Source organism: Rhodofomes roseus (assembly GCF_022264815.1).
Source record: "Rhodofomes roseus strain CIRM-BRFM 1785 chromosome Unknown C8Q71scaffold_12, whole genome shotgun sequence".
In the NCBI taxonomy this organism is placed as follows: domain Eukaryota; kingdom Fungi; phylum Basidiomycota; class Agaricomycetes; order Polyporales; family Fomitopsidaceae; genus Rhodofomes; species Rhodofomes roseus.
The window spans coordinates 316,452-344,167 of record NW_025952968.1 but is presented as its reverse complement, the minus strand read 5'-3'; the positions used below and the strand labels follow the sequence as shown (position 1 = coordinate 344,167).

The 27,716-nt window shown below is 56.2% G+C and overlaps 9 protein-coding genes across 9 annotated transcripts; 4 read left to right on the top strand and 5 right to left on the bottom strand.

Annotated features, from left to right (window-relative positions):
• Positions 1-142: 142 nt before the first annotated feature.
• C8Q71DRAFT_811128 (uncharacterized protein) lies at positions 143-5,020 on the bottom strand. Its single transcript, XM_047926056.1, has 6 exons — positions 3,254-5,020; positions 3,006-3,202; positions 2,813-2,949; positions 2,564-2,758; positions 1,983-2,513; positions 143-1,926 (listed from the first exon to the last, which is right to left on the bottom strand). Exons 1-6 carry the CDS (start codon positions 4,918-4,920, stop codon positions 361-363), a joined length of 4,293 nt encoding a protein of 1,430 aa, XP_047778024.1. The 5' UTR covers positions 4,921-5,020; the 3' UTR covers positions 143-360.
• A 324-nt stretch (positions 5,021-5,344) lies between these two features.
• C8Q71DRAFT_89583 (uncharacterized protein) lies at positions 5,345-6,154 on the top strand. Its single transcript, XM_047928734.1, has 4 exons — positions 5,345-5,391; positions 5,453-5,505; positions 5,558-6,024; positions 6,094-6,154. The coding sequence occupies exon 3, from the start codon at positions 5,563-5,565 to the stop codon at positions 6,007-6,009; it is 447 nt and encodes a 148-aa protein (XP_047778023.1). The 5' UTR covers positions 5,345-5,391; positions 5,453-5,505; positions 5,558-5,562; the 3' UTR covers positions 6,010-6,024; positions 6,094-6,154.
• A 188-nt stretch (positions 6,155-6,342) lies between these two features.
• On the bottom strand, positions 6,343-8,423 carry C8Q71DRAFT_709777 (Pescadillo N-terminus-domain-containing protein; the record flags this gene model as incomplete). The annotated part of the gene is made up of 5 exons (XM_047920704.1): positions 6,343-6,408; positions 6,462-7,634; positions 7,691-7,952; positions 8,007-8,250; positions 8,303-8,423. The coding sequence occupies 5 exons, from the start codon at positions 8,421-8,423 to the stop codon at positions 6,343-6,345; spliced, it is 1,866 nt and encodes a 621-aa protein (XP_047778022.1).
• A 95-nt stretch (positions 8,424-8,518) lies between these two features.
• C8Q71DRAFT_762920 (Sm-like ribonucleoprotein) lies at positions 8,519-9,398 on the top strand. The gene is made up of 6 exons (XM_047923960.1): positions 8,519-8,625; positions 8,676-8,868; positions 8,924-8,944; positions 9,000-9,076; positions 9,131-9,150; positions 9,204-9,398. The coding sequence occupies exons 1-6, from the start codon at positions 8,621-8,623 to the stop codon at positions 9,221-9,223; spliced, it is 336 nt and encodes a 111-aa protein (XP_047778021.1). The 5' UTR covers positions 8,519-8,620; the 3' UTR covers positions 9,224-9,398.
• On the bottom strand, positions 9,399-13,238 carry C8Q71DRAFT_762918 (RNA dependent RNA polymerase-domain-containing protein). Its single transcript, XM_047923959.1, has 3 exons — positions 10,637-13,238; positions 10,377-10,573; positions 9,399-10,315 (listed from the first exon to the last, which is right to left on the bottom strand). Exons 1-3 carry the CDS (start codon positions 13,215-13,217, stop codon positions 9,449-9,451), a joined length of 3,645 nt encoding a protein of 1,214 aa, XP_047778020.1. The 5' UTR covers positions 13,218-13,238; the 3' UTR covers positions 9,399-9,448.
• A 138-nt stretch (positions 13,239-13,376) lies between these two features.
• Positions 13,377-17,163, bottom strand: C8Q71DRAFT_762915 (uncharacterized protein). The gene is made up of 9 exons (XM_047923958.1): positions 16,728-17,163; positions 16,152-16,669; positions 15,884-16,085; positions 15,568-15,796; positions 15,375-15,510; positions 15,141-15,313; positions 14,973-15,069; positions 14,184-14,904; positions 13,377-14,119 (listed from the first exon to the last, which is right to left on the bottom strand). The coding sequence occupies exons 1-9, from the start codon at positions 17,074-17,076 to the stop codon at positions 13,470-13,472; spliced, it is 3,075 nt and encodes a 1,024-aa protein (XP_047778019.1). The 5' UTR covers positions 17,077-17,163; the 3' UTR covers positions 13,377-13,469.
• Positions 17,164-17,447: 284 nt separating this feature from the next.
• C8Q71DRAFT_858500 (uncharacterized protein) lies at positions 17,448-20,095 on the top strand (the record flags this gene model as incomplete). Its single annotated transcript, XM_047927527.1, has 11 exons — positions 17,448-17,835; positions 17,898-17,936; positions 18,006-18,297; positions 18,370-18,521; positions 18,552-18,643; positions 18,725-19,036; positions 19,098-19,295; positions 19,375-19,497; positions 19,552-19,911; positions 19,975-19,998; positions 20,057-20,095. The coding sequence occupies 11 exons, from the start codon at positions 17,448-17,450 to the stop codon at positions 20,093-20,095; spliced, it is 2,019 nt and encodes a 672-aa protein (XP_047778018.1).
• An 882-nt stretch (positions 20,096-20,977) lies between these two features.
• On the bottom strand, positions 20,978-21,627 carry C8Q71DRAFT_762897 (uncharacterized protein). The gene is made up of 3 exons (XM_047923957.1): positions 21,445-21,627; positions 21,314-21,396; positions 20,978-21,256 (listed from the first exon to the last, which is right to left on the bottom strand). Exons 1-3 carry the CDS (start codon positions 21,524-21,526, stop codon positions 21,170-21,172), a joined length of 252 nt encoding a protein of 83 aa, XP_047778017.1. The 5' UTR covers positions 21,527-21,627; the 3' UTR covers positions 20,978-21,169.
• Positions 21,628-21,670: 43 nt separating this feature from the next.
• On the top strand, positions 21,671-26,198 carry C8Q71DRAFT_762895 (uncharacterized protein). The gene is made up of 9 exons (XM_047923956.1): positions 21,671-21,978; positions 22,031-22,108; positions 22,164-22,189; positions 22,250-22,410; positions 22,462-22,672; positions 22,724-22,756; positions 22,812-23,663; positions 23,721-24,775; positions 24,830-26,198. Exons 1-9 carry the CDS (start codon positions 21,716-21,718, stop codon positions 25,853-25,855), a joined length of 3,705 nt encoding a protein of 1,234 aa, XP_047778016.1. The 5' UTR covers positions 21,671-21,715; the 3' UTR covers positions 25,856-26,198.
• The last annotated feature ends 1,518 nt before the right edge of the window (positions 26,199-27,716 follow it).

Below are 27,716 nucleotides of genomic sequence, written 5' to 3'. Positions count from 1 at the left end.
GTGCGTCTCCCAGCCCGCCTGCCAATCCGGGCAGGCCGCCTGCCTTATATAGACCCGCCAATCACCTTCTCCCGGCCGCGCCTATCACGCCCACGCCTTCGCAGCTTCGCTGACGCGTCGATCGGCACGCATGCGCAGACGTCAGTGGCTGGCTCTGCGATTATCATCCTACAATACATACGCCATAACTCAGTACTATGCGGTATATACTCGTACTCTATGCAACGACGGCCTCAACGAGCGTATACGGGTGTGCAGGTGCAAATACGAAGCGAAAACATGCGACCGGTCCAGTCCAAATGTACACGAACAATAAATCAATCCTCTTCCTTCGACTTCCGCATGCCGTACACTCCCATCCTACACGTCCAACATCGTAAACGTCTCCATCGTCCGTCCGTACGTACGCTTCTCGGGCGAGATCGGCGATGACGGCGCAGTGGCCGTCGCCTCCGAAATCGACTCACTTGCGCTCCGCCCGTGCTTCCCAAACAGCACCGAGATGCGAAGGTCGGGCGGAACCTTCACCAACGACACTCGCTTCGCCGCGCGGGTCTTGTTCCACTCCTCGGCCTGCTCCTCCAGCACAGGCTGGATCTCAGGCGCAGTGTAGAACTTCTCGTGCCCACCCTCATCGCTCGCGTGATGACTGGAGCTGGCGCTCGCCATCGAGGGATGTACCTCCATCGGGCTAGGCTGCAGCTGTCCATGCACATCAGGGAACGGATATTCCATACCGAATGAGGTTGACGTATCCAACGGGGACGTCACAGGCGAGTCGAACGAGTGTGCATCGTGCACGCCTCTCGCATCCAGGAACGCCGCGCACCCTGGACTGAGATCTTGCCATTCGACACTGGACTGCGCAGAGTGGAAGGAGTCCTCTCCAACCGAAGAGTCCCTCCCTTGCGAGACCGCAGACGTGCTGGCGGAATGAATCATGCTCATTGGCGAGCTTGCAAGCGACTTGCCCGAGGAGACCTGCGAAGAAGTGGCTGTCCGCGGCCGCTGTCGCTGCTGCTGCTTCCCAACTTCCTGCGAGGCTAGCTGGTCCGTCGCCGCACGCATCGCGATGCGCTTCGTGCGCTCCCAGTCGCGCTCGCCCGCCTGCAAATCGTCCACAAGCACATCGCGGTGGCACACGAGCTTCTCCAGGTCGAGCCGCGCCTGCATGATCCGCTTCGCCGCACCCTGCACCGCGACCTGCACACGCTCCCGTGTCGCGCGCTGAAACGGAGTCAGCACCGCCAGGTTCCGCACGAGCCGCATGTCTGTCTCGAGCTGCGTCTGCGCCGTCGCGAGCTGCTCCTCGAGGTGGTGCAATTTTCTCCGGATGAGGTCCGAGCGAGACACGCGGCGGGAACGCTCGCCAGAATGTGAGATTGCACTCTGAGAGCTTGGGAGGACAGGAGGGGGACGTGAAGTGGACGACTCGAGGCTGAGCGTGCGGGGGCGTCCTATCGACTTGCCATTTGCGTTCTCGAGGGACCATCGTGAGGAAGCAGCGAGCTCTGTCTTCACCTGATCGAACGTCGCCTTGAACAGCTTCGCCGAGCTCTCGTTCACCGCAACGGACGAAGACTCCGTAGAGACAGAGGACTTCCGAGCCGGTGCTGAGGCAGGCGGAGACTGCGCCAGTGCGGAGGCCTGAAGATCAATATCCAAGCCGCCGTACCACGTGTGCACACGCGGAGAGACCGGTGCCGTTCGATGCTGTATCTCTCGCATATGCGATGCTGCAGCGGCGATACCCGTGAGCTCTATGTCGCGATTTGCCATACCAAGGGCACGCATCCGCAGGCCCGCGGTCTTGAACGCACTGGCGTAATTGACGCACGAAATCCACTCGTTCATCTCCTGCTCTGCATGCGCCTGTAGAAGATAGTGTCGCCCGTCAGGTAACACTAGGCGTAGGGTGTGTGGGTGCTAAACACAGGAGTCGTGAGCCGGTCAGTGACACGCAGGAAATCTGTATCACGTACCTTCGCATAAGACTTATCGAAGACAGCGATACAGTCCTTGACAGAGACATACTCATCCGGCTGAGGCATCACAGGCTGGGGAGCATGACGCCTGCCAGGCGCCAACATCGCCTGTATGGAAGCTGCCCACGACGGGTCCCGGAAGAAGAGCAGATGGGAGCCCGTCAGCAGCACACACCATTCTCGCCACTTGCGAGTCATCGCGCGCCGGCCACCCTCAACCGTGTCGTCCTTGCGCTGCAGCAGCCCGACCTTGGTCACCCTTACGGAGGCCATCCCACCGTACGCCTCTACGGTCGGCATACCTGTTGTGACTGGGGCCTGCAGGGGACCGGGGCCGCCAGATACACTGAGCCCGAAGAAGGGTGTGGTCCCGTACTGGCCTTCGGTAGCTATCGCGACCGCACGTGCCGTGGTGAATGCACGCAAGAGTTCCTCTTCATCCCATGAACCTCCAGTGCCTTTGTAGAAGTATGGACTCTCGGGAGGAATGATTGCGGCCACGTTGACGCGCAGATCGTTCAGGAGATCCTATTCGTGACTAAGCTCATTGCCTGCAAAGAGAGAAGCAGACTACGCACTCGAGCGATGAGATAATATGGGTCTATCTTATTGCTCTTGCCTAGCAAGGTTGTCGAGCCAGGCGTCGGAGGAATGTTATACACAGACATCCGACGTGCGTTCATAGGGTCTGGCTGGGTACCACGGTGACCATTGGCATCTACCGGATCCTCGATGAAGATGAACGGCGCGAAGACGATGTTGTCATAGAAGCACTACGATACCCAGCAGTGAGCATGTCATCATATCAGGACGAGCATTAGCCTTACGTCCAACACCTCTGGGGGAACACCAGGGAGCCGCGTGTTCTTCATGTAGTCAACCTTCGTCATCTTGCGCTTGTTATGCTTGTTGAACACATCCGTGTGCAACATGATCAAGCTGAACGCAAGGATATACGGATGATCTATAGCATCGCTCAATACCATCACAGTCTGTCAGTGTTAGGCTGCATGGACGTACCCTCGGATGTGTACAGGTTCGGATTGCACTGCACATATCGCGCGGCAAACGCCTCGATGACGCGATCGATCTGTTGCGTCTCTCGCGGCAGGCCGACGTCCATAAGCAGCTTACGGACCGCAACATCCAGTGGGTCGCCGCGGAAATTGAAATGCTCTATGTAAGCGCGCAATGCTCTAGCATGGAACGGGTCCGCGCTAGACATACAGTCAGGCACGGGAGCATATGGATAGGAACCATTCACTTACCTTGACGCCAAGGCAATGGCCACTTCGCTCTTGCTCACAGCCTCAGTAAGTCTATGGAGGTACTCCTCTGGTGACTCCTCTTCTACATTCGGTTTTGGTATCTCGAGTGACCGCTTGGACAACGATGGGCGGGAGGAGTCGCGACTGGAAGACGGAGAAGCCGAGAGTGGCTCGGTGTAGGTCGGTGTGTCATATAGAGGGCTAGGAGCGATGTGCGGTGTATGCGAGGTAGGAGACGTTCCGAATAGGTTCATAGATAGACGGTGAAGGAGTGGAGGGTTCGTCTGCGATCGCGGTCGAGCGCTAGGCGAGGAGACGGTGGGCGATACCGGTGGCGATGGCGGTTTGGGAGCAGGGTCTTCGGGCTCAGGGAGGGATCGCTCGAAGGGTGGTGGGGAGGACGTTATAACGCGAGGAACATCATGAAAGAATGCTAAGCGAGGGCTTGTAGTCGCAGAATCCGCGGTTTTAGGCCGCTTCGGTCTGCGCGTTTTGGTATCTCGGGGAGTTGCTGGAGGTAGTGATGGTACGTCGGGCAAATGGCTATCATCGAAATACTCATGTTTGGAATTCGTAGAACGCGTCCTTTCCGAATGTCTTCGACGTAGGTCGGCTGATCGTGGAGTCGGTGGGCCAGGAGTACGCGAGGAACGAGCGGGCATGTTGGTATCAACGTAGAAGGGCGATATGGGTTGCAGAGTGGGTAGCGATGGTCTCGGTGATGGTTCGGCGGTCAGGCGCGTAGGTTGAGAGGAATCCTGAAATTCAGAATCGACCCGCTTGCGCGACCAGAATGAGCTCTTGCGCGACAGAGGCTTGGATGATGGAGGGGAATAGCCACCATCAGGATCCGTGTCGACTGCACGCTCTTTTCCCTTGTCGCTCGGTGAGAAGTGGAACGGACCAATAGATAGCCCTCTTGCCCGTCTGTTGTCACGTGTGGGGTCGGATAGCATATTGTCTCGACGAGGTGTTTGGAGATCGGGATGGAAGCTCTTGGCGCGTCGCATAGTCGACTGGGGCGAGTGCGAGTCCGGAGGGGTCGGGGGGATGGGTATGGAATGTAGGTCGGTAGTCGAGGATGACGCAGAGACAGATCCGGGCATGACATGGGGTAACCCCAATCCCAGCGCCGCTCGGGCTAGAGTGACAGTGGGCTGCAAAGTCGATACGACAAGTACGGGCGAGTGTTGTACAGGTTGAGAAACAGATGACGGACCCGAACTGCTGCCTATGTCAGCAGATGGTCGCTCTCCCACCTCCAGAGTACCAGTCCCACGCCCTTCCCGAGACGAGCCAGCCCTCGACAGAGTCGCTAGGTCCATCTCCTCGCTTGCCGAGGGAGTCGGAGGAAGCGCCTTGTTCCTCGTCGAGCCAGAAGACCGGTGGGTTGCGAGACCCAGCTCGTCAGATGACAGTCGCGCGACTGGGGTAACCGTAGAGAGCGCGTGAGACCCACGCCGTTTCCAGAGGGGTAGAGAGAAGAAATGAGTGGACGTGGTCGATGTTGCAATGCCTGCAGCATGAGCCGTAGTCGTGAAACTCCCCTTTCTGTGTACGACATTCTGGTGCGGGGCATCCTGGTGCGGAGGTAGCGCAGCGGGCGCGTTGTCGCGAACATGACGCGACGGCGAAGCCTTGCTACCGAGGCTGAATTTGCCGACCATACCGAGCCAGCGGTATGCTGGACCGTATGTGGGGCAGGTCTTGTGTGAGCGGGGACCCGGGGGAGGAGAGAGCCAGGATGAAGGCAGGAGAAGACCCAGCGCGCGGACGAAGTGGGCGGGCGTCTCCTCAGGGCCCAGGCATCGCGTCCAGGAAAGGCAGGTGCCAAACAGGACGTAAAGACACGCCCACAACGTGACGTCTGCGGTCACGCTGAAGTCACGCGCGCGTGTCGCCCGTCGCGTCGATGGCTGATGGTGTCGCGCCGGATCTGATCTTCCGAGGCCGCGTCGATGGCCTGTGGCTTGTGGCCAAAACCATCCGAGCTCCTTTGTTCTCGTTTTGGAAGGCCTTTTCGCCGGCATATAAGGTCGATGACCTTCGCAACTCATCTTTTCCTCGACCAAGTATCTGCAGCCATCGCAGAGAACGCTCACTAGCATCCCGCAGCGTTTCCAACCCGTGACGCGAAGGCAAGTACACAGTCCGACAGACAATGCAGCGGAGGCAGACTCTGACACGTCCCCCTTCTAGATCGTCGTATATTGACCGCACGCGACACTCTTACGTCCTAGATCTACACCGAGGTATGCTTTCAGCTTCTTTGCCACGTTCTCGACGCCTCATTGCGTGACATAGGTCCAATGGCAGAGACAGACGTCTACGTTCTCAAGATCACACAGTCCTGGCGAGGCAAGGACTCTACAGGCAAGGTGTTGCCACTGCACTGGGCCATCACCGTCAAGACCGACGGCACGGAAGGGGACCCTACCGGCAATATCTACAATGCCGCCGGCAATATCGACACGTTCTCGTACGAGGTCATCCACGATGTGCCACTCACCAACGCCAATTGGCGCGGCGACCTACCTGTGGCCACCATTAATAAAGAAGATCTCCCCAAGGTCGAAGAGATCTTCGCGGATGTCCCTACGGTGCGCCATGACTACAAGTGGAATTGCCAGAACTGGGTCTGGGCCGCTCTGCGAGAGCTGAGGTCGAACGGCTTCACTATCAGGACCCTCACTTGGGATAGCCTGAGGGCGAACATGGATGACCTGTTGGAGGCCTGGGAGAACGGCGACATTTAGTCGACTGAGACCTAGGTATGTTCGTTTCATCGGACGCGTATCCGTTGACGTCGTAGAGCTCATGTCGCCGATCAATGTCTCTAGCCTCTTGCCTGTTGATGTGGCATCCTAATGCGCTCTGAATCGCTATGTGGACGGGACGAATCGCCGAACTGTTGCTTGTACTTATATGAAATGATATCCTGATGGGATTCTTGTTGACCGCCGGGCTCCCTTCTGCCTAACAGGCACTGAGGCAGATGCACCAAAGCGGATCGTCAAAGTGATGTAGAAAGTAACATAGACACGGATGACCAGGAACACAAGGATAATGCACAATACGACCGCTAACAACTATGGTTTGGATCGCTTGCGCTTCTCCTTTTCTATGACACGCTTCTTCTGCTCCAGATTTTGTTTCTACAGCAAAGTGTTAGCGACCTTGAGCTGAATCACCAGAAGACGTTGCCTACCTCTGTCGAGCGCTTTTTCTCACCGTACTTCATACGTTCGTATAGCTTGCGCTGCTTGTTGCTCATCATCATCTTGTTCATCTCCTGTTCGGCTTCGCCATCTGCTTTCGCAGGCGTCTTAGCCGCCTTCTTCGCCGCCTTCTTCGCCTCCTTCTCGAAGGTGCCGTAGTCCACGCCTGCGGCCTCCGCTTGGAGCTCTGCGGCGCGCAACGCTGCCTCGTCCTCTGCCTCTGCTGCCGCCTTCAGAGCTGCCGTCTCGGGTCGTACAGTCTCGGCAGTTTCATCATCCTCGCCTTCCATCACAGCATCCTCCTCGACATCCTCCTCGTCTTCCTCCATCTCCGCGTCCTCACCTGTGGTGCCAGCAGTGGGATCGTACGCGCCGACGTAGTCCCCGAACGGACTGAGATGAGGAGGAAGCGTCTTGCCCTGCAGATACGACTCCTCTAGGAGAATCCTCCCGGCATTGATACAGTCCACAACCCATTGCGGCTGGACATACTTTCTCCGCCGTCGCCGCTCCTTCTCCTCTTCCGTCTCATCCGGCCTTTCTACGACAGGCCTATCGATGATGACATGCGTGATCGTCTCGTCCGTCTCGTCGATAGGAGAGCCACTCCCTGACGACTCAGGCCAGCCGATTCGACCGCCATAAGAGCGCACGATGAACTCAAATATTGGGCGAGATGACTCGCGTGACAGCCAGAATGTGTACGGCGCGAACAGTTTTGATGTGGTAGACTGGGGAATGGCGGCTAGACTGCGTAGCGTCGGCAACGAGGTCGTCTCATCGGGATTTGACGTGGAGGGATGTTGCACGAACTCTTCGTCGTCCTCTTCGGCTACAGTCGAGTCCGCAGCAGGCAAGTCGGCCTCGGCCTCGCCATGCGCAGAAGCCGCAATGCTCTTGATCGTCTGCCTGACGTCTTTTGTTGAGACACGCTTGCCATTGACTTCTACCTCCTTCGCTCTCGGGGCGGAAGAGGACTGGGATGTGGACTCCTGTAGACGGAATGCTCCGACACCTGCTCCTGACTCGTCTTTGTCGGTGTCCTGGGGAGGTGGGTAGACGAGACCAGCGTCCGTGTACAACTTGAAGAACACGAAGCCTACGAGAGTCTGATAAAGCTCCAGGAAGGTGAGCATGACACGGACATCGACGTCTACAGGTATCTAGAAGCATTATGCATGAGCGATCTTTTCTCTGACGAGTGGGCGACACAACATACGCTCTGGGTGAATTGATATGGCACGAGCCAGGTCACCGTTTGGTCCATGACTTCGGCTTGGTAGTAGACACCCTTGATTGACAAGAACACCTTCCGCAAAGCGCGAGTGTGCATGACGTAGAGCTGCCACTCGGAAGCAAGCCGAGAGCAGTTCTCAATCAGAGACGGGGCAACTCGAGCGTTTGAGGGGAGGGATGCGAAGAGAAAGATCATGCACAAAGCATCGTCGATGTCTCTGACGGCGTCGATGAACGTTGGATACCTAGTAGGGGTGAGTGGGACGTCCTCGTAACAAGCTACGGCAACACAGACGCACCTCTCCTTAATGATGTGATCCAGACGATAGACAGGCTTGTTCTCCTCCAGGCTCTGCGCACTGCTCCATTCGCCCCTACCGAGAGCACGAGAAAGCTTCTTGGCAAAGGCCTTGTGCTCCCTGAGCTTCTTCAGCACGGGCTCATGTGCGAGGTAAGCGATATCCTTCGCATAGTAGAACGACGTCGGTGCCGATGAGCCCTTGTTCGCCTTCTTCTTGTTACGTGGCTCCCGAGGGAATATACCTGCGTGATACAGGTGTAAGTTAAAGACAGACAACACTACGTCGGGACGTACCCTTGAGGATACACAACCTCCGGAAATCCGCTAGAGAGCACTGCAGCTTCTTGACGGCCGCAGAACGGGTAACATAGGCCTTTGCGGCGCCAGCTTTTCCCTTCTGCTTCAAACGACCCATGTTTTTGATGAGAGTGTAGATCTGAGAGAGGAGCTGGTGGCAGAAACGAAGGGGTTGGTGCAAAGGCTGGGCGGGGAGAAGAGCGCGGGCGACCAATCGGGGATCGAGATCCCAAACTTTTCGACCGCCTTGTTTGGCGCGGTAAACACGTTCCGTCTCAGCTCGCGTCCTCGACCTCCACCAATCCTCCGGACAATATGAGGTGAGTAGCCTCAGCAACATCTGTCGAGATCTGTCTGACGAGTACCCCAGTCAGTACGTGCATGTGCCCAAGTCCGAGCTCGACGAGGCGCAGCTACGCGCCCTAGAGGAACATGAGATCAGCCAGGGTCCACTCTCCGTACTTCAGCAGGCCGTACGGAATCATACGCAAGTTCTCATCTCCCTCCGAAACAACAAAAAGCTGCTTGCTCGTGTAAAGGCCTTTGATAGGCACAGCAACATGGTGCGTATCAGTAGCTCTGTGGGCCTCTGCTCTCGATTGACTGAGCAATGCGCAGGTCCTTGAGAACGTCAAAGAGGCGAGTCGCGTTGATCATTCCTACATCTTCACTCGCTCATGTAATCTGAGCGCAGATGTGGACCGAGCTGCCAAAGGGTAAGAACAAGAAACCCGTGAACAAGGACAGATTCATCAGCAAGATGTTCCTTCGGTGAGTCTGTCGCGTCTGGCTGGTTTGCATGGTTCTGAGCATTGTCGTTGCCAGTGGCGATTCGGTGATTCTCAGTGAGTATCCAACCACCCTATCTTTGCTTCTTCTCCAACTCACATGTATACAGTCCTGCGTAACACCGCATGAGCTGTCGCATTGACCTCGCTGCATGTCGCATTTGCGCTCTGTTGTGCGGGCCTTCCTAAGGTGTACTGCAGGTGTGAACATTCTTGTAAGTTTGGAGACTGTAAAACTGTATATTACATTTGCTGCACTGAATGTCCATCGTCACGGAGCAATGGCTGCCGCCAATCGATCACTCGTGCGCATACTTCCATCTGACGAGACTACTACCCTTCACTACCCCAGGCATCACCGCAACAGCCTCTTATCTTCTTCTTCGATGTCTCTGATCGCATCGAATATCTCGCCCAACGCGACCCATGCAAAGCTACGTGCCCCGAAGTAGTCGTCCTGGATTAACGCAACCTTGTACGCCACCCAGGCTCGTTCCAGCGACGTCTCTGCAGACGTGCCGTCCACGCCAGAAATCTCCGTCCGCACTGCCTTGACGACACTCGCGGTCTGTTCGCGTAATCGAGACATCATGTCCGTGCGTTTACGTGGCTGGGATGTTTTGGCGACGATGGTGCCGACCAACGCTTCCTCCTCTGTGAGTAATGCTGATCGCGAGTATGATAACGCGTGTGCTGCACATATTCCACGCAGCTGCGACGTGTACGACTCGAATAGTTGATACAGCGTCTTGATTACGTCGTCGGCCACGCTCTCCTCTGATAAGGGGATGTACTCCATGATCTTGCGCTCGACCGTCCGCAGGACGACGTTATCTTGAGTGGGCTCGCTCTCTCGGAATTCAGCCACGACGTCTTGCACGGAGTGTTCTGGGCTATCATCTATATGACGGCGCTGGAATCGTACGGCTCTCGCAACGGTCCTCAAGGCCGGGAGTTCGATGGAGCGGAACAACCGACCGATCGCTCTCTCGCTCTCGTAGTATTCGGCTGACTCCCTAATGTGTGTCTCAGGAGCATTCCAGTCTGGCTTTGCGCGAAAATGCAGCCTCGGGATTTTCTCTATCGGCACCGGATTCCCGCTCTTTGGGTAATCAACCGCATCGCTGTGCAGTTGAGCGAGCGTAAGACAGTCCTGGTGCAAGATCCCCTGTGAATTCTGGTCTGCGATGATCAACCAGTTGATAGCTATGATGCCTAATGTCTTCAAGGTAGGCAACGGGTCAGCTTCGACAGAACCCAGGTCAGATCAATTATAGACTCACGTCACTGCTGATGTACTCTGCAACGAAGTCGGCGACATCTTCCATTGTACTCTCGTGGTCGACGAGTTTTCGTTTCGCAGGCTCGTAGCTCGCTGGTTCGTAGGCCCTTGAAGGATGCAACTCGCGCATGGGCGTTACGTTGTATACATCGCCGTCAAGGTCCCCACCGCCCAAGTAAGACGGCAAGGGCCTGTGGCCTTGGACAGAACAGGTATGTCAGTCTCCCCGCCAACTCCAGGGATGACCAACGTGCCACTCACCATGGATCGAAAAGATGACACCGTTCCTTAAAGACTCCTTCTCGAAAGGCGATCCGGCTGGTGGACGTCCGATTGCGTGTACCATCTGGACATCACCGGGGTGGATAGTCGGCGACCGGGATATGAGGATCGGACCCTCCAAGTAGATTACGCCGGTTACGCCCGGTGGGTCGACGCAGGCGAATATTTCCCCTTCTTTCAGGTATCCGTGAATGTCGGCTGCACCCACCAAGGTCCATCCTTCTGGTACAGGAATGCGGGCACGGTGTTTCAGCTCTCTGAGGACATGATTGACAGCAAAGTCCATCATTTGCTGCCAGAAAATGTCCTCAGTCAGAGGGCCGACACCAAGCCTGTGAAGATTGAGCATCGTCGAAGTGATCCTGTATGAGGCCCCTAAACCGTAGGCTTCGAGCAACCGAGCAGACCGCTCGAGTGACTCGGTCGACTCCTGCGCATCCCGCACGGCGTCATCCTGGAGGGTCTGGAAGGTCTCGTAAGGAACACCGAGGCCTTCGAGTAACATGATAAGTGGGCGGTTGAGGTAGTACTTTCCAGGCCGGTCGAATGCACGCGCGATCTCAATGGAGAGCGAATCCGGCGCGTCGAACTTGATCATCGAAGGCCGCAACCCAATGACGCGACCTTGCAATTTATAGTCGACGCTGAGCATGCCCTTAGAGCCGCCGAGGCGAATTTGGTACAGGCGGGGATAGGTCCTCGCACGCCCCGCCCGTCTTCCTTTCGCCCGCAGCTCTCCCCAAATCGCGCGAGCTAACTCGGAAGAGATAGTACCAACCCCATCCGTGAAACAGTATTTGAGATCATATGTCTTGAGGTCCGGGATAGGGATCATTTCCTCTGCCTCCGCCGACAGCGACGAGTCGGTCGCCGTAAAGGCTTGAGAAATCCGTGCAGCGTACCGTGCGGGGCAACGGATCAAGGTTGGGTCATAAGCGAGGTTACGGAATGTTCCAAGGCTTGCGATGATTGTAGCAGCAGAGACTACGCTGTTCGTCTGCACGTCCCGAAACGGCTTGACGAACCAGACTGCGTGCTCCTTCAGCGCAGACTGGGAGTACGCGAGGAATTCGAAGCGACGGCCGGCAATGGTCAGGCCATCGACCAGGAAGTGTCTGACCCGCCTGCGGATGAGGTCACGGCCGTCGATGTCACGGTCGAAACGATACGTCAGTTGCGTTTCGTCCAGGAAGCTGACTCGCATGAAGCTTTCCTGGTTGGCTTTATAGCGCCGCATGACCCTGTTCGACCGCTCGGGGAAGGGTCCCTCGAGATACATGGTAGTGGGTGTCACCGCGACGTGAAGACATTCGAAAAGGTCGGCATCTTCGACCGTCGGACTTCCTAGCGCAGGGGGCTTGGCCAGGTACTCCTTGCGTGCCAGCGTGAAGAGCTCGACAACGGATGTCTGGGCAGTCTGCTCGGCTGTGTCGCCGCCCGTCCAATATACCGCCTTTGCACGCAAGTGGAAGTCGCGCATGATGGCTGCAGTGGATGCGGCTCCGTTTCGACGAAGCGTATCCTGAATCGATGGACGCAGTACGTCGAGCAGCTCCTGCATGTCCGTTAGGTGGGATCGCAGGAGGCCCTCGATTTGGAAGGCGAGAATCCAAGGCAGGTTTGCGATCCAGGTGTCGTATCGTTGACGTATGTTGGGAGCGAATACGTTGCGTCTGTCGAATGGATAAGGGGATGTAGCAGCCGCCGTATGAGCGATCTTCGCCAGCTTTCGATATGTCTCGACGCCCGCGGATGACGGACACACTATCCGGATAGCAAGAGAGGTATACGGGGCGACGGGCTCATGGTCAGCATCGAATGCAGACCAACGCTGTCGTTTGGGGTCTTGAGAGCCTCGAGGGCTGAGCAATTGCGAGAACATCTCCAGCAAATCGGCATCGTTTGCTTGGGTCTCGTACGAAGGGGCGTGATTGAGATAGAAGAATATTGCGTGTTCACCGGAAGAGTCCCGGCCTGCTCCCGTCCAATATATTGAAGATGTTCGAATCGCAATGAAGCGGGTAAGAGTGGACTCGTCCCACTTCACCCTAAACTCGCGCCTTTCTCCGTCGTACGTCAGCTCAGCTTTATACGGAGGCCGTTTGTCCCACTCGATGGAAAATACCTCATCTCTGCACACCCAACCAAACTGCAACACGGCAATCGTGACGATCATGCCATGCACCTCGGACGCCCTCGCTTCCCTTTCCTGTAAGACCCTTGGATCAACGTACGGAAGGCGTCGCACCGTCTCCAGGACACTAGGCAGGGGTGCTTTGTTGCTCTCCTGGAAGACGATGGTAGTGCCGTGCCAAACGCGCTTCTTGGGGTTGGGCTGCCCGTACTCCTCCAGGAATCGCTGGGCGATCTGGACGGTGGGGACTGTGATCACTCCGCTCTTCGTCCTCCCTCTGCTACTCTTGAAAATCCGGACTTCGAAGTTGATCGGGGCTGAGGACGGCGAAGACGTGTACTCCGGACCGTGAAGAATGGGTGCGAGCTGTATCTTCAATGCTCTTTGGTCCACATTGAACGCGATGTTGCGCATGAAGATATCCATGGTGCGCTACCCGGAAGTGGGAGAAACTGGGAGATTAACGCCGAGATAACTCGTCCACTGATCAGGAAAGCGTCACGCCACCTAACACCATCTAATGTATCTCACGCATCTAACACCGGCCTAATGGACCTAACTTTCTACCGCAGTCAACACTTGAGGGTGGGCTAAAAAAATCACTTACTGCGCGCGTAGTACTGTACTGACATGATCGCGCAGAGCCATCCAATACTATGTACAGTAGTACATGCTACACTAGAACAAATGTTGATGTCCGTGATAGTCAACGAATTTGTTAACGTAGTATGCGCGGAAGGCGTCCAAGGTTTCCTCAGCTGTGAGATCGCGCGGTATGAACTGGTCGCCGTAGACAGGAGGGAGATGAGCTGCTCGGAGTACAGTATCCAAATGTATGATCTCGCATGGTCGCCGCCCGTCTTCGTCGATCTCGGGCTCAACAACCCACATGCCCGTCACGTCGTCTGCTTCATCTCCGACCGGAATGAACCACTCGACGAGCGCACACGAATAAAATGTGCCAATGAAAGTGAAAGAGAAGAGTAGGCGTACTCGTACGGCATGGAGACCGCGAAAGCCAGCCAAGGCTGGGTCATGAGTCACGTACGCACAGTCATACCGTGCGGGTCCCTTTCGCCAGGATGGTGTTGCGCGTATCCATTCGCGCCGCATACCGCCAGTTCCCGAAGGATCACCTGGTGCGTAGAATGTTGCTACGGCAGATGGGTAAACGGTCACCTGTATGTCTGGATCGTTGTAGCGATCCACGTCTTCCACATCAGGATCTTGACCCAGCTGCCCCGCGATGAAGCGCGCTACACAGGTGGGGAGCTCGGGGCGGCCAATATAGTCACCAAGGTCACCGAGCCTTCGAGGATAGCCCTTTGCTGTCAATATGGTGCACTGCAGTGAGTACCGACCAATCAAAGAAGTGCTGTCACAACTACATACCTGGTCGCCGCGCAAGGACAACAAACGCATCGACTTGTGGTCCATCCACCGCGTCACCAAGTTCTTCATCAGCACCAGCGGCAGGCCGACCACCAGCACCTTCGTTTGCTCCTGCCACTGGCCCAACCTCATCTCCCTGATCTAGGTTGTCCGCGGCATTGCGTGCACCGCGATCATCACGCTCAGGCTCGTCGTCCCCGGCCTGCCATTCTTCATCGTCAACATCCATGTCGGCCTCCGCAGGGTCGTCCTCGGCAGCAATCATCGCTTCGAGGGCTTCGCTCAGGCAAGTACCTTCTAGCATTCCGCGCACGGTGAAGTCCACACGAGCAGCGGCGAGTTTCTCAAGACGTGCGTTCGTCTGGAGCATCTGGCCGATAGCCTTGTAGCGACTTGATCGCCGCCACGGTTTCTTTACCGCCGTGATGTGCCTATTCTCCGTGATTGACGTGCATAGACCATACAGGGCGCCGAAATTGCGCGTGTGACGGGACGTATGCTTTTGACCGTGCTGGCGAGGGATCGAGAAGCCGTCTTCTCGGACTCCAGCAACACGGAATATCTCACGGAATCGGCAGTAGTGAGTCCATGCTTCATCTGCGCGTCGGAGCGTGTCGTCTGTCTGTTCAGGATGGCGAATGATGTATGCGTACTCGAGATACCATCGGACGGCGCGAACAACGTCGTCCGGAACAAGACCTCGGAGTGCAGCCAGGAACACCTATATTTGCAGGATAATTTGACGTGAGTATGCGGCTGACACAGGTCCAAGTTCCGTATGATTCTCACCTTCATCAGTCCGCGGGTATCATCACCTGTCCACTGCTTGAAGCGCCGCCCCTGCGGAAAATGGCGCAGGCCTACGAATGGTGGCATCGTTGCTAAACTGATAGATCCACGCAATAATCAATGCTAATGAACTTGAACACAAGCGTGTGAGCAAAGGTGAGTACTCACCGGCGATCAAGTTCGTCCAAGATCACACTGGCTAGCGCTTCCCCGTATATAATGATCAGGAGTATTATAATCCAATCGACGAGGTGGTCTTTGAAGGGTTTGATGATCTGATGAAGAAGATCACCCGAGAGTAGTTCGTGAATGTCCGCTCTCGGGAAATCATTGGTGTATGGCTGTAAGTACAGGTGTGATGGTGAGACTTCATTTTCACGGACTTGGGTCATCGAAACTCACGATGACGTTGCTGACAATCCCATAATCCTGCCAGAGTGCACGCTCATCAAGCATCGCAACTAACGCTTCTGTAAACTCCTCCGTACGTCGCCCTTGATCAGCTCCGGCATCGAGGTCATTATGGTGACCAAAACATCTGCCCAGGGCATGACAATCAGCGTTGGGAACTGTGACCGTAGGTGTGTGTGCTTACATAGGGCACCAACCTTCGACGACACATGCAGCGAGCGCCTGCTCTGGATAATCCTGCGTATTTGGGCCTATTCCGTAAACGGCGCGACGAAAGTGTGCGTCGGGACATCGTACGACCTCAGGTGTCGACATACCCGGGCGAAGCGGAGTAAGTATGTTGCCCAGACTTGCATGGTACAGCTGGCGCTTGAACGAACGAAACGCGGTGGTGTCCTTGTCTTTCCTGTCAGCTGGAGTATTCGCCGCCGTCATATACAAGTTAGTAAGCACTTATCTGTCTCTATTGCTCCGAAGGGACAGCATGTGGGTTGACTTACCATGTGGAATTGCTAGGAATGCGAGGACATGGACGGCATTGCGGTGAGCTCGTCGGACGGTGTTGTGGAGGTTCCCAATCGAAAGGTAGAGCGGATAGTATTCATTCTGACCAGTAGCTACTGACACCGTGGTCTTATCACTTCCCAGGATGACTGGTACGAACATCGCGCCATGCGTCGTGGGATCCTCGGCAATGGTGTCCTGAGAATCAAAGCTCAGCACGGTATTCCTCCGGTGGACAGTCGGAGCCGTTCTAATGCCACTCACTGCCTGACGCCATGCCCAATTGCCCGAGAAGAAGTTTGTGAGTCGCTGCTTTCCCTCTTCGTCTTTCTCACAGTACGGTACATAGTCAATCTCGCCATCGAAGTCTTCATTCTCGAGGAGAAGATGGATGAGCTTGCGTGGATCCCGCGTCCAAACAGTGTACTGCGCGGTCATCCAAGACGGCACCTGGCCGACCTCCGGAATGGGACCTTGGTACTGAACAATGAAGCTACGCCAAGGTGCGTCCCCATGTTGGATCTCGTCAATGACAGCGAGCATGTCTACTGCGTTTGCAAAGGGTGGCTTCGCGCCGAACGAAATGAGCGAAGCGGCCCATAGATCCATGATGGTCCCGACATCGCCTGCTGACATCTCGATCTTCTTGAACAGGAACTCGCCAGCTTCGAACTCTATCCGGCTACCGAATGGTGCCCAATCTCCTTGGGCAGCCCGTTCGCGTGGCTGCGGCGGCGTACCTGGAGGTAGGTACTCGCCACCATCTTCGGTGCAGGGTCGTGCTAAAGTCGAGGTCAGCGAGCCATCCAAAGCGCGCCATACTGTGCGGCTGGAACATACCGTCGATATGTTGGTGGTAATGTGTGTTATTCTGCCCTTGGTCCTCCCCCATCCTGTCATCTTCCGGCCCATCCTCAGGCTGACCATCAGGTTCTCCTCCTCCTACACCTCCAGCCTCGTCGACATCTGGCTCCGCTGGAAAGAGCTGAACTTCGGGATCCTCCTGCGGGCCTTGCAGGTTGGCGTTGTTCCGACCAGGATCATACACAGGCATCTCGACATGCTTCGCGTTCCGATGCTGGGTAAGGCCGGAGCGATTTTGGAATGACTCGTGGCATATCTGACATTGAATGCGTATAGGTTGGTGCACTTGTCGTCGAGGAGCCTCATGCTGGGCATTGTTAGCCATGGAGGCCTTGAGGTGAGTCGCTACGAGTCTGGGGAGGGCTGAAGTCTCGATGAGTGCGTCGAGAGCAAGGGGAGATGAGCGGGCTGATCACAGCGAAATCAGACTTAGCGCGGCGTGCAGCATGCTGTTCGTGGGGCTGCGTCTGGGCTGCGTCATTCCTTGGTAATTGCAGGGAAAAATCGGGGTTCCCTTCCGACACCGTCCGGTAACGCAGGCCTACTACTACAGCTGCCCTTTGCTGGCACTGACCCTTGTCTCTGCCCACGTCAACGTTGTTTTTGCAACTTGACATTTTCCACTCTCTACGCCTTTGTCCTCACCGGTGCACCCTTGCTCATCGAATTACCCTCCTTATCCAGCATCTGCACAAGATGCCAAACCCCGGCCGGCCGGGTACACGCGCAAAAAACAAAAATCAACATCCTGGCGATGTCGTCAAGGAGAATTCGGTCATACGTCGCACCAAAAAAGAGCTTGAAGCTGCCCGTAAACTCGACAGCGAGAAGAAGAAGGCAGCGGAGCTTGTGCGCACGGGTAAGATTCGCAGCCTTGCTGATGTTCAGTCGCGTCTGCGGCAACGCGATGATTTCGAGCAGAGCGGGCCACCAAGTGTTCTCCCTCCAAAGCTCAGGCGCCAGGTACCAAGTACAAGCTCTGCCTCAGCGAGTGCTGAAGCTCGTGGCCTGTCACACCTTGACATACTAGAGCCTGGCGAGGCGGATGGGGTGAGTAGCGATGATGAAGCTATCGAGTACGACGGTACGGTCTCACCAAGTTCCCTGACCCTGACTGCGTCTGACCCTCTATTGATATTGCTCCAGCCATGCAGTCGTACAGTGAGAGGCTCCCCGACATCGCAGGTACGTGCTTGTGATGATGTAACCTTCAATTGTACACCGGCGACTCGTTCTCAAATGACCGCCACGCAGCAATCCTCTCGGAAGCCCCCCATGCTACTACTCCAGCTTCCAAGTCCCGTCGACCGCAGGTAGTACTGAAGATGCCGTCGACAGAGCATGCCGCGCCGAAGAAGTCTCGGAAGAAGGAGACGAGCATGCGGCGTGGTGATATTGAAGCTGTCAGCAGCCGCGAAGACCCAGCACTGGCAGCTGCCAGTGATACACGCAGTGTGAGCCCCGCGTTGCCAGAGTGGGCTACAGCCATGATGGCAACGCAAGTGACCGGCAAGCGAAAGGCCGGAAACGAGATCATTGTTGACGGGTGAGTCAACTTGAACTGTATTGAACGTCAGATAGACTCTGACATTGTCGTCAATGTACTACGGCGCCACAGAAGCCCCGCCACGGCACAGCCAAGTAAGAAGGCCAAGGCCTCTGGCAGTGGCTCACAGCCCGCTCTTCCTTTCGGATTGCTTGCATCATGGAAGACGCCTCCGACTCGGACCCAACAATCACCGAAGACACCGAGGAATACGCATGGGAAGGGTAAGTCAACGCTTAATCCGAGTGTACCAGCGCCTACTCCCTCCAAGTCGAAGACGTCTCAGCCTGCATCTGCGCCGAAGACAAAAACTGCTGCTCCAGTTGTGTCCCGACGCACTGCGCAGGTACGGACATCTCGTTTGGCAATCGCAGACATATGGCAGCTGATCCCTTGTTTCCTTGATTGCATGCTGTGCTGCGTGCAGGGTATGGTTGCCGTAACCTCAACGCCGACACCGGTCCAGGGCGCCGTTGGAGAGTCTGATGATGACGGGTCAGACAGTACTGGCCATGGACCCGCTGTCCGTGCCACAAACGAAGCCCTCCCTGACGGCACACGGTCAAAATACAATGCAGTATTCATGCCGAGACTCCTCGAGCTTCTAGGACGTCTCGACAATCCATGGGATCTCCAACGTATCAATCCTGCAGCTGAGATGCAACGTCTTTGGGAGGAGCTATTCCCGAACCATCCGCTCGGTTATGTCATGCAACCGAAAACCCCGGTCTATGTTTTAGTGCGTTTACATGATCATGCAACGTATTGAAAGAACTGACGCACCGGGGGCCTCCCCGCAGACCATGCAGCGCGTGTACAATTGGCGATCGGACCTGGGCGAGGCTGCAATCAATGCGGTCAAGAAGTACTGGGAAGATAATCAGCTCTTCGGAACGGATGAACGCACTGCGTGTGCAGCCTTCCATATCGGGGACAGTGATCCTTACTTGTATGGGCATGTCAAGACCGTCAAGCGCGGGGATAAGTTGGTCATCGAGGTACGTGATCCTAGTATGCGAGTCCAAGCGGCCAAGTATTAGTTCTAACACCAATTCCAATGGCCCGGACGGTTATCAGAAACACTACCAACGTTTTCAGCATGCAATCGTCATGGAGACGCTGGCCGAGCACCTCTGGATCATCAGTAAGATCCCATCGCACGGCAATCCATGCGGCGCGTTGTTGCTCGCATGTGCCGCGGTCAGCTCCTTAATATTTCCACCTCTATGAGACCACGGCTCACACATAACCTAGGCTGAACGAGCATGGACGCTCGGAGTTCGTGGTGAATTCCCAGTGAAGCATCGCAAGAAGCATAGCCGCCGTACGTCGGAACCGGCCATGCCCAGCTTCTCAGAGAAGAACGCAGGCGCTCGCGCCATGTTCTACGTGCGCTCCATCAAGCGTTTGGACGCTAGCGCATGGGACGCTATCCTCGAGCGTTCGTGCGCGTTGATTCGCGAGCGTTCTGCCAGCGGCCAGCGAAATGCCCACGATCTAGATGAAGCCGATGTTGACGACTCGGATGCCATGTACTCCGATTCCGAGTCGGGCTCGGACACAGCGGATCACCACCCTCAGACTGACCCCACGGCGTCCGATGACGAGCAAAATGTATGCTAGCATTGCAAGGCTATGTTCAAATTCGCTCATGATCTTCGTTATCTCGCACCACAGCAACCGCCGGCCGTTGAGAGCGATGTAAGTGTACTACTATTCTATGTATTATGGCTTCCGTATTGACGGCATGTATTTGTAGTCCCTCTCGCAGCGCGATGACGACGATGCCAGCGACTGAAGCTTCTACCTTGGTCATTCAGAGGCTGAACCACGAGACAAATCATCTGTTGTCAAAGCCAGGAGACATCAGGTGAGTACAATGTCAACGTTGACCTTTCTACGCTCGCGAGAACGCTGACGCTGTGTTAACTGAAGCAGTGACGGTGCAACATATCCGTTCGACTCCATCCTTTCATCACACAGTTCTAGGCTACTCTATATTCGTCGCGTTGCGCATGCCATAGCACGAGTCCGTTTAATTACTTTGGATAATTCCGCTTCGACAAATCAGTGCTGCTACGGAACATGATCATAGTACCAGTCTAGGAGTACCATCATGTAGTATGTAGCAATGCTCGAATCTAGTAACTCTTCGTGGCATAATCCGTCTGGACGTCTAGTAGCGGCCTCGCATCCCTAACAGCATAGGCATCTAAATGCTGTCTAACACTAGAAATGAATCTACTTAATTGAGATGATGTGTCTAAATCGTCTAACTCCCTAATTGTCTTAATTAGACAGGTTAGACGCAAATGACGCTTTCCTGATTGGCACCCCTGTTGAGATATACATAGGAGCAGTTAGAGTTCAACGGCAGCCCACCCCGCGTCCGCCAAATATGATTCAAGACCCCTGTCGAGCGACACGGTTTCCAGGAACGCGAAGTATACCGATGGGTTTCCTAACCTAGCTCGCCTTCAACCTTCTTCGCATATACGCCGCGTGCTGTTCTGGCTGAGTCATCTCACGGGTGATGATAATGGATTCTTGTACCTGGTCATGGCAGAAGAGCCTGTGGATTCCTCTGTCATGAACCAGGGTTGCAGCCGGAGCGATCGTTGAGGATATTAGTCACAGTAATGAGTGAACCGTGTTAAGGCGATCAGACCTCGCGATTGACGTAGTGGGGAGTCGCATCAACATTCGATTACACTGACATTAGAAAGCAGGAGGGACTTCGAGGTAATCCTCAACGAAACGTTCGTCACGTCTCCAGCGACGACGACAAACTGACTGACTGAAAGACAACTACTCACTCAACACGGCCACGCAGTGGAATACTTGCAGTTCAATATCCTGACGCGTAGCATTATCACTTCCGAAGAACGGGTGGCGGGAGGAAAGGCAGTATCTGCTTGAGCTCCCGCCGTCCGGAAGCGAGCTTTTCTTCTATCAAGTGCTACGAGTACGGTGAGCTAACAGTGGTCTCGAGGAGAGTAGGTGCAGCGAGACGAACCACATCGTCGACGCGTCGATTCCGTTCGAATTCCGCCCGCACCCATGCAATGGTTTCTTTGCGAGCATCAGGATCCGGTATATCTAGAACGCTTATATCAAGCTGCTTGTTCACAGAGGCAAAGGACATACATCGGGTGGCGCGCACTGCTTGGCGGTAAAGGGTCAGGGCTCTCTGCTGCAGAATGAAATGCCTGAGAGTCGGGTTGCGCATCGCAGGCGAGACGGCCACGCGGGCTCGCTGGAGAGGGCGAGCAGTGGCTGCAGTGGGCAGAGGGCGTCCAGTTCGCGCTGCCGACGAAGTTTCAATTCGAGTCCCGCGTCTGCTGGCCGCGACGAGCCCAAGCGCCGGATCTGCGCGTGCCTTGACTGCCGCCACCTCCTCCTCTGCACTCCATCCACCATGGCCTCTCCCACCGCAGACACTCCCATAAACGACGAAACACTCAATACCCCTGCATCAGATGCTGCAGTCAAAGATCTCGCCGAAGGCGTGGCCCAGGTCTCCGTGCAAGACGTGGTCTCCGACGACACATCGACGAGCAAAAGCGAGCGCATTTCCCGAAGACCGCTCAGAGTCTACACGCGGTCACAGGCCATGCATCTCCGCGAGTCTCCTCTAGTCAAACCGCCCGACGGCATGCCATCTCTGAAGGACTGGTTTGGGTGCGTGTAAGTCTGCTTTGGGAAGGGCGCTCTCCACTAATGCAACTCTCAGAGATTTCAATGAACAACAAGCCAATGCCAAGAAAGACAGTGAAACTGCCAGCACCCTCACTAACGGAAGAGAACGACGGTGAATATGCTGTGATGAGTGTGACCAAATTGACGTTGACTAGGCTGTACTATAGCTTCCGGCGAGAGGTCGAGGACAGCGGTATGTGACGAACTCAATTGTCAAGGCCCTTGAGCTCTGATGACATTTGCATGTGGCTAGACTCTCGGCCGTCATTCCGCTCAGGACTTACTCAGCCATCTCAAATGGGTAACTTCAGACACCAATCACTGCGTACGAATGATCGCGACAAGGATAAGGACACAGAGCGAGAACGCGAGCGTGATCTCAGGGACAGAGAGGGCCAAGAAAGACTGCGAAACGTGAGTGCGCTTGCTCAGCCATTGTGGATCATTGTCGACCGCCCTGTGCAGCTCTCGGACAAGTATGATCGAGAGCGCCTCGCATTGTCGTCTTCAGCGTCGGGTTTGCGCGGCAAAGAACGTGATTCCGCTCCCCACTTGGCAACGGCTACATCAGGTCGTGCAGGTCAGGCTCAAGCCTCCAGCTTGACTGCTCGACGCGCCGAAGGCCGAGAACCAGCAAAGCGCAAAATTGGCGAAAGCAGTGATGACTGGCGGAGAGGTAAGTGGACCTCTAACCATCTGCTGAGGAAAGAGTTTGACAAAGACGTAGGATCAGATACGCAACGGTCGGGAAGGGATGATCGTGAGTTCATCTCACTAGCTAACATCAGTGCCTCACTCATTCGCATGTTCGACAGGCTCGGACGCATCTCGACGAGACCGTGACAGACCGAGGTCAAAGGCTCGTGATTCATCCCGCTCCAGACGTGAACCCTCCACGAGGCGCGACCGCGACGAGCGAGACCGTGATAGGCCTCGCGACAGACGTGGCGACGACCGCGATGATACTCGCAAAGACAAGGACGAGTATACTCGCCGAGAACGAGACGATCATCGTCGCGAATGGGACGACTTCTACAACCGCAGCGATCGAGACCGCGACGACCATTACCCACGTGGCGACCGTTACCGTCCCAGAGATTCCGAGAGAGAGACCGATGACGATCCAAGGCGCTGGAGGGACGATGGCAGACGAGACGAGCGTGTGGCAGCCCGACGTGAGCGAGACCGCTGGGACAGGCATGAAGAGCGGGACAGGGAACGACCTTCGGAAGATGCTCGACCGAGACGAGGCGCTGCGCGTGACCGGCGCGTGGGCGCTGCAGAAGACGGTAAGGATAGAGAGGACAGGCGAGAACGCGAGAAAGAGGCTGAGCCTGCGTGGATGGAGACGTACGTGCCTACTACCCCTGGAGGGGGTATCCTTGGCGGACGGGGTGCGGATGGGGAGCTAGACGGGATTCAGGCCTGGAAGAAGGGCATGAAGGAGAAGGAGCGTCAGGAGAAGGAGAGTGAGGCCGCAGCGAAGTCGTCTGAAGACGTCAAGTCGGCCACAACATCTGCAACGCCCACTCAGCCGGAAGGGCAGCTCGACGAGATACAGATGTTCAAGCTCATGATGAAGCGAGAGGCGGACAAAAAGGAGAACGAGCAACACTCGAAGGAGAATGCCGTCCCGCAGACCACTTCGGAGAGCATGTCATCGTTTGGTGTGTTCACCACTGTACTGAGATGCATGCCTAACTGACTTACAACGTCGGCTTTAGCGGCGGCAAGCATCAATGCGCCTTCTCAAAGCGTAGTCGATGAGACACAGGCTATCATCAACCGTGCTCACGCAGACGGGCTGTCGTTTGCAAAGTCTACGGTTGCTCCTGATGGTTCGCAATCACTACTCTCCGTGCTCATCCCTTCTGCTTCTGGCGAAGTTGTCTCATCTTCCGTCTCGACCAAATCACCATCGCTCGATCTACCGCCTGAAAGATCGAGGGTCCTGGCGTCTCGTGCAACTCCAACTCTACCTCCTCCACCGGGTGTTGCTGCCCCGTCTTCCCTGTCCGCTGCATCGTCCGTCGACGCCTCATCGTCGAATTTGTCTACTTCCTCCTTCAATCCCCCGACTGGTTCCCGCCTCCTCGCATTTGGCTCCCGTGCCCCTCCGGGATTTCTTCCTGAGCCTATACCCTCGAAGAGCCTGTCGGGTCTCGAGTCGCCTGCTGCCCAAATGCCTCCACCAGGTATCCCGGGTTTGCCGCAGAAAGGATCTGCCGTACCTCTCACCTCTCACCCCTCTATGCTACCCGAGGCTGTCCCAGGTTTCGGGGCCGAACATCATCACCTTCACAATGGCCGGCACAATCATGGCGATGGCGGACGGCTGCAGCGGAGCTTCTCACCGCACAGCAGCCTATCTCAAGCATCCGGTCAGTTCGACGAGCTCCATGAGGGTCCGATGCTTGGCCAGATGGCTGACCTACGCCGCGGGTCCGCAGTCGATCGAGCAGGCCTTGGTCTCGCTAACGATATTGGTCCTTCTTATGGTGACTTGGGTCCCGGTGGTTCTCTTGAGGCGAACGGGATACCCGGCGGCCCGAACTACGCCACTGGCAAGGGCAGCCGCTTCGCGAAGTTCTTCGAAACCAAACCCAGGGAAGCGCCACCTATGCCGAACAGGAAGATGTCCGGAATGGCGGGCTTCCCCTCCAACGCCCAGATTCTTGACCCTCGCCAGGGCGGCATGGGTCTGAACGGAGGGATGAACGGCAACGGTGATGCCAGGACCATGGAAGATATCTTCGCTATGCTGCAGAACTCAGCGCAGGTATGTCGCAAATGGCTTTATCACATAATGCTGATGCTGAGTGTTACCTGTCAGAACCACCGTGCTTCACCCCAGATCCCGTCGTCAGGACGCATTCCGTCTGGAGGTAGCTCGTTTGGACACAATCCGACCGACCTCATGCAGCAACAGATCCACCAACAGCAGCACTTCGCGCCAAATAACCATCTCGACTCGCTGTACGACAGCCGGATAGATGATAGATTCGTCCCCGATGGTATGGTCCCAGGGCTTCGGCCTGCGCCTCCACGGTCCCGGAGTCGGGAGCCCAGCGGTGTGCTCTTCAACGAACAGCTGGACGACCCTCTACACTTCAACGCCCGCTTGCAGCAGCAGCGTAGCCTCGACCAGATGTACTCTGGGTCCGTACCTGGGATGTACTCTCAGCAGCCGGGCATGATGCGGAATGGCGGGATGCCTATTCAGCAGCAACAGTTCCGCGGAAACCCCTCTCCAATATCCAACCAAAATGTGCTCGGAGGACCCGGGCAGCGCCTACCTCCTGGTCTTGCGAACCTAGGCGGCAGACCGCCACATGACCCTTCGCAATTTCTGGGTGGCCCCATGGGCGTTATGGGTGGTGGCCTTCAAGGCGGCATGCATGGCGGGTCGTCCCTCCAACAGGGCGGTTTCAACAACCTTAGCGGCGGCATCGGTGCTGGTGGCATGGGCGGGTACGGCGGAGCTCCCCAGCCTCGCGGCCCTGTGCTGCAGAACCCCCTCGGTCTTAACTCTATGGCCAACATGGGATTGCAGAACAGCCTCGAGCTGAGGGCAGCTAACCAGGCTCAGCTACTGGGCATGGGCGGAGGCATGAGCGGCAACCTTGGTGCCGGTGCCGGTCTTCGAGGGCACGGTCCAGGATTCGGCCCTCAGCACGGGCCCTCGGGGCAGCTTCCGTCGCATATGGCAATGCGTCAACAGCAACAGCAACAGCAGCAGCCATCACACTTGCCCCATATGCTCCCGCCCCACCTCTCACAGCAACAGGGGCTGCCTGGCGGAAGTGCTCAGGGCACGCAGGACCTGATGGCCCTCTTGATGGGTGGTCACCGGGAATAGACGACGCCATTTTGTTTTCTTTGTAGGTCGTGTCGGGCGAGTGATATTCGTTCCCGGCGGGGTAGCGTCGTGGCTAGTCATTTGACGCAAGCGAAGATATAATGCCGTGCTTACAGGAGCCGACGCCCACGCCTTCTACCGTCGTGCGTCATCGCTCTCAACGCTTCTCTCTTTTTGAGATGTGGGATGTCCCTGGTCAGCGGCCCAGGAATGCCGCTAACGTTCGTTCGCAATTGGTACCAATATCGTACGTATAGTCACGTATTCATGATGGACTTCAGACGACTGTCGAGCCGATATATACCGTTTTCTTCGTTGGGCCGCCGATGGGTGGTCTGCTGTACGGCGAGGTGCGTCATCGGCTTGTGTGTGCATCATAGCGCGGCGGACTGCAGTGGTTGCTGGGTCAAGGTACTAGTACGCCGTGCCTTGGAGCTGCCAACGCGTCGGCAAGCGAAGCCTCATCCTCATCTGTTCTCGCATAACTTATGCGCAGTCGTCAAGAGCATGGCCGTGGACAAGTCCAATTCATCTGTAGGGGTCGCTGTCGGTAGGTAGGGAAGCTCAGGCTGGTGAGTGCAAGCAGGGCGACATGCGGGCGACACGGTAAGTGTGTGAGATCTAGATTTGAGGCATGGCAATACCATCGGGGCCGCCGATCGATCTGATCTGCATCTGGGCTGGTTTCACTTTGGGGGCAACTGGGACCCGACAGTGCGGATGCAGAAATCCAAGTATCCCAGTGACTGCCCCATTCGGACAGACGCCTGGGCTCACCTCTTCGGCATTCTTGCGCCTCCGGAAAGCTCAAAGACAAGCTATTGGCTCGAACTACTCCCGGACACTGTTCGCGCGGCCTTCGCGAGAGACAAGTCCATGTGTCTCTCCGTATCTTCTGCGGCTGCCATGCTTTGAGGGAGTGCCTGTGAGAACGTCGATGCGCCGCCACGGACGCCAAGACTTGTGGATCTCCTACTAGTGTGCGCAAGCCGATTGCTGTACCCATCGACTCAGCTGACCTCACTACTAGACCTGAAGAAGACTGGGTGACCAGGAAAGAGCAAGGCGGCGGAGAGCTGCGCCGCCGTCGAACAGAGCGCTGCTGAAGTTACACGGCTGTCGGACGCTTTACGAGCTCGAAGTCAAGAACAACGCGGAGCATCCGTCTTCGTTACCAAGCTTTACTTCCTTCGACAGCTGTAGGTCGTCGATTGGCTACGCTTTATCTATAATGAAGTCATCATACGAGAGGGGCCCTTGATGGCGGATAATGTGCGCTCTTATCCGCCTTATTGTGTTTCTAAGTACCAACGCTGCATACATGAGTAGATCAACTTAGTCCTGCTTGTGCAGCGTGCTCGGTGTTCCTGGGCGACGACGCATCATGGTACGATGCTCCCACCTGCCATGCTGTGCGATTGCGGTCCTCTGTCCTCACCGAGCGCGACGAGTGGCGGCTATCCAACACTGAGTTGACCATTGCGCGCCGTAACGTCCGAGGCGTTCCCCGCATCATGCTAGGCGCACAATTGACCGCCCCGCGGAGTAGGAAGGTCTATCGCCGCCGCACAGAGTACAGTCGTCGGTACCGTGGCGCGTCGGGGGCTCATGTCGGCCGGGATGAGTCTGTCAAGAGGGTAATTTGTGGACGTCAGGCGTACGTCAGGCGGCCCTGTATAATCGTACTGGTTGCCCAGTCAGGTGGGTGCGAGCGTTATGATGAGGGTAGATAAGAGTGAATGATGGGAGGCTTCGCTGCTCGGGCATTCCAATGTGAAGGTGGGCCTGGCCTCGATGCCGCATCTCTGCTCATCAAGGCGCTCCTCGGGAGATTCTCCCATCGCTCGCATTCGCAACGCGA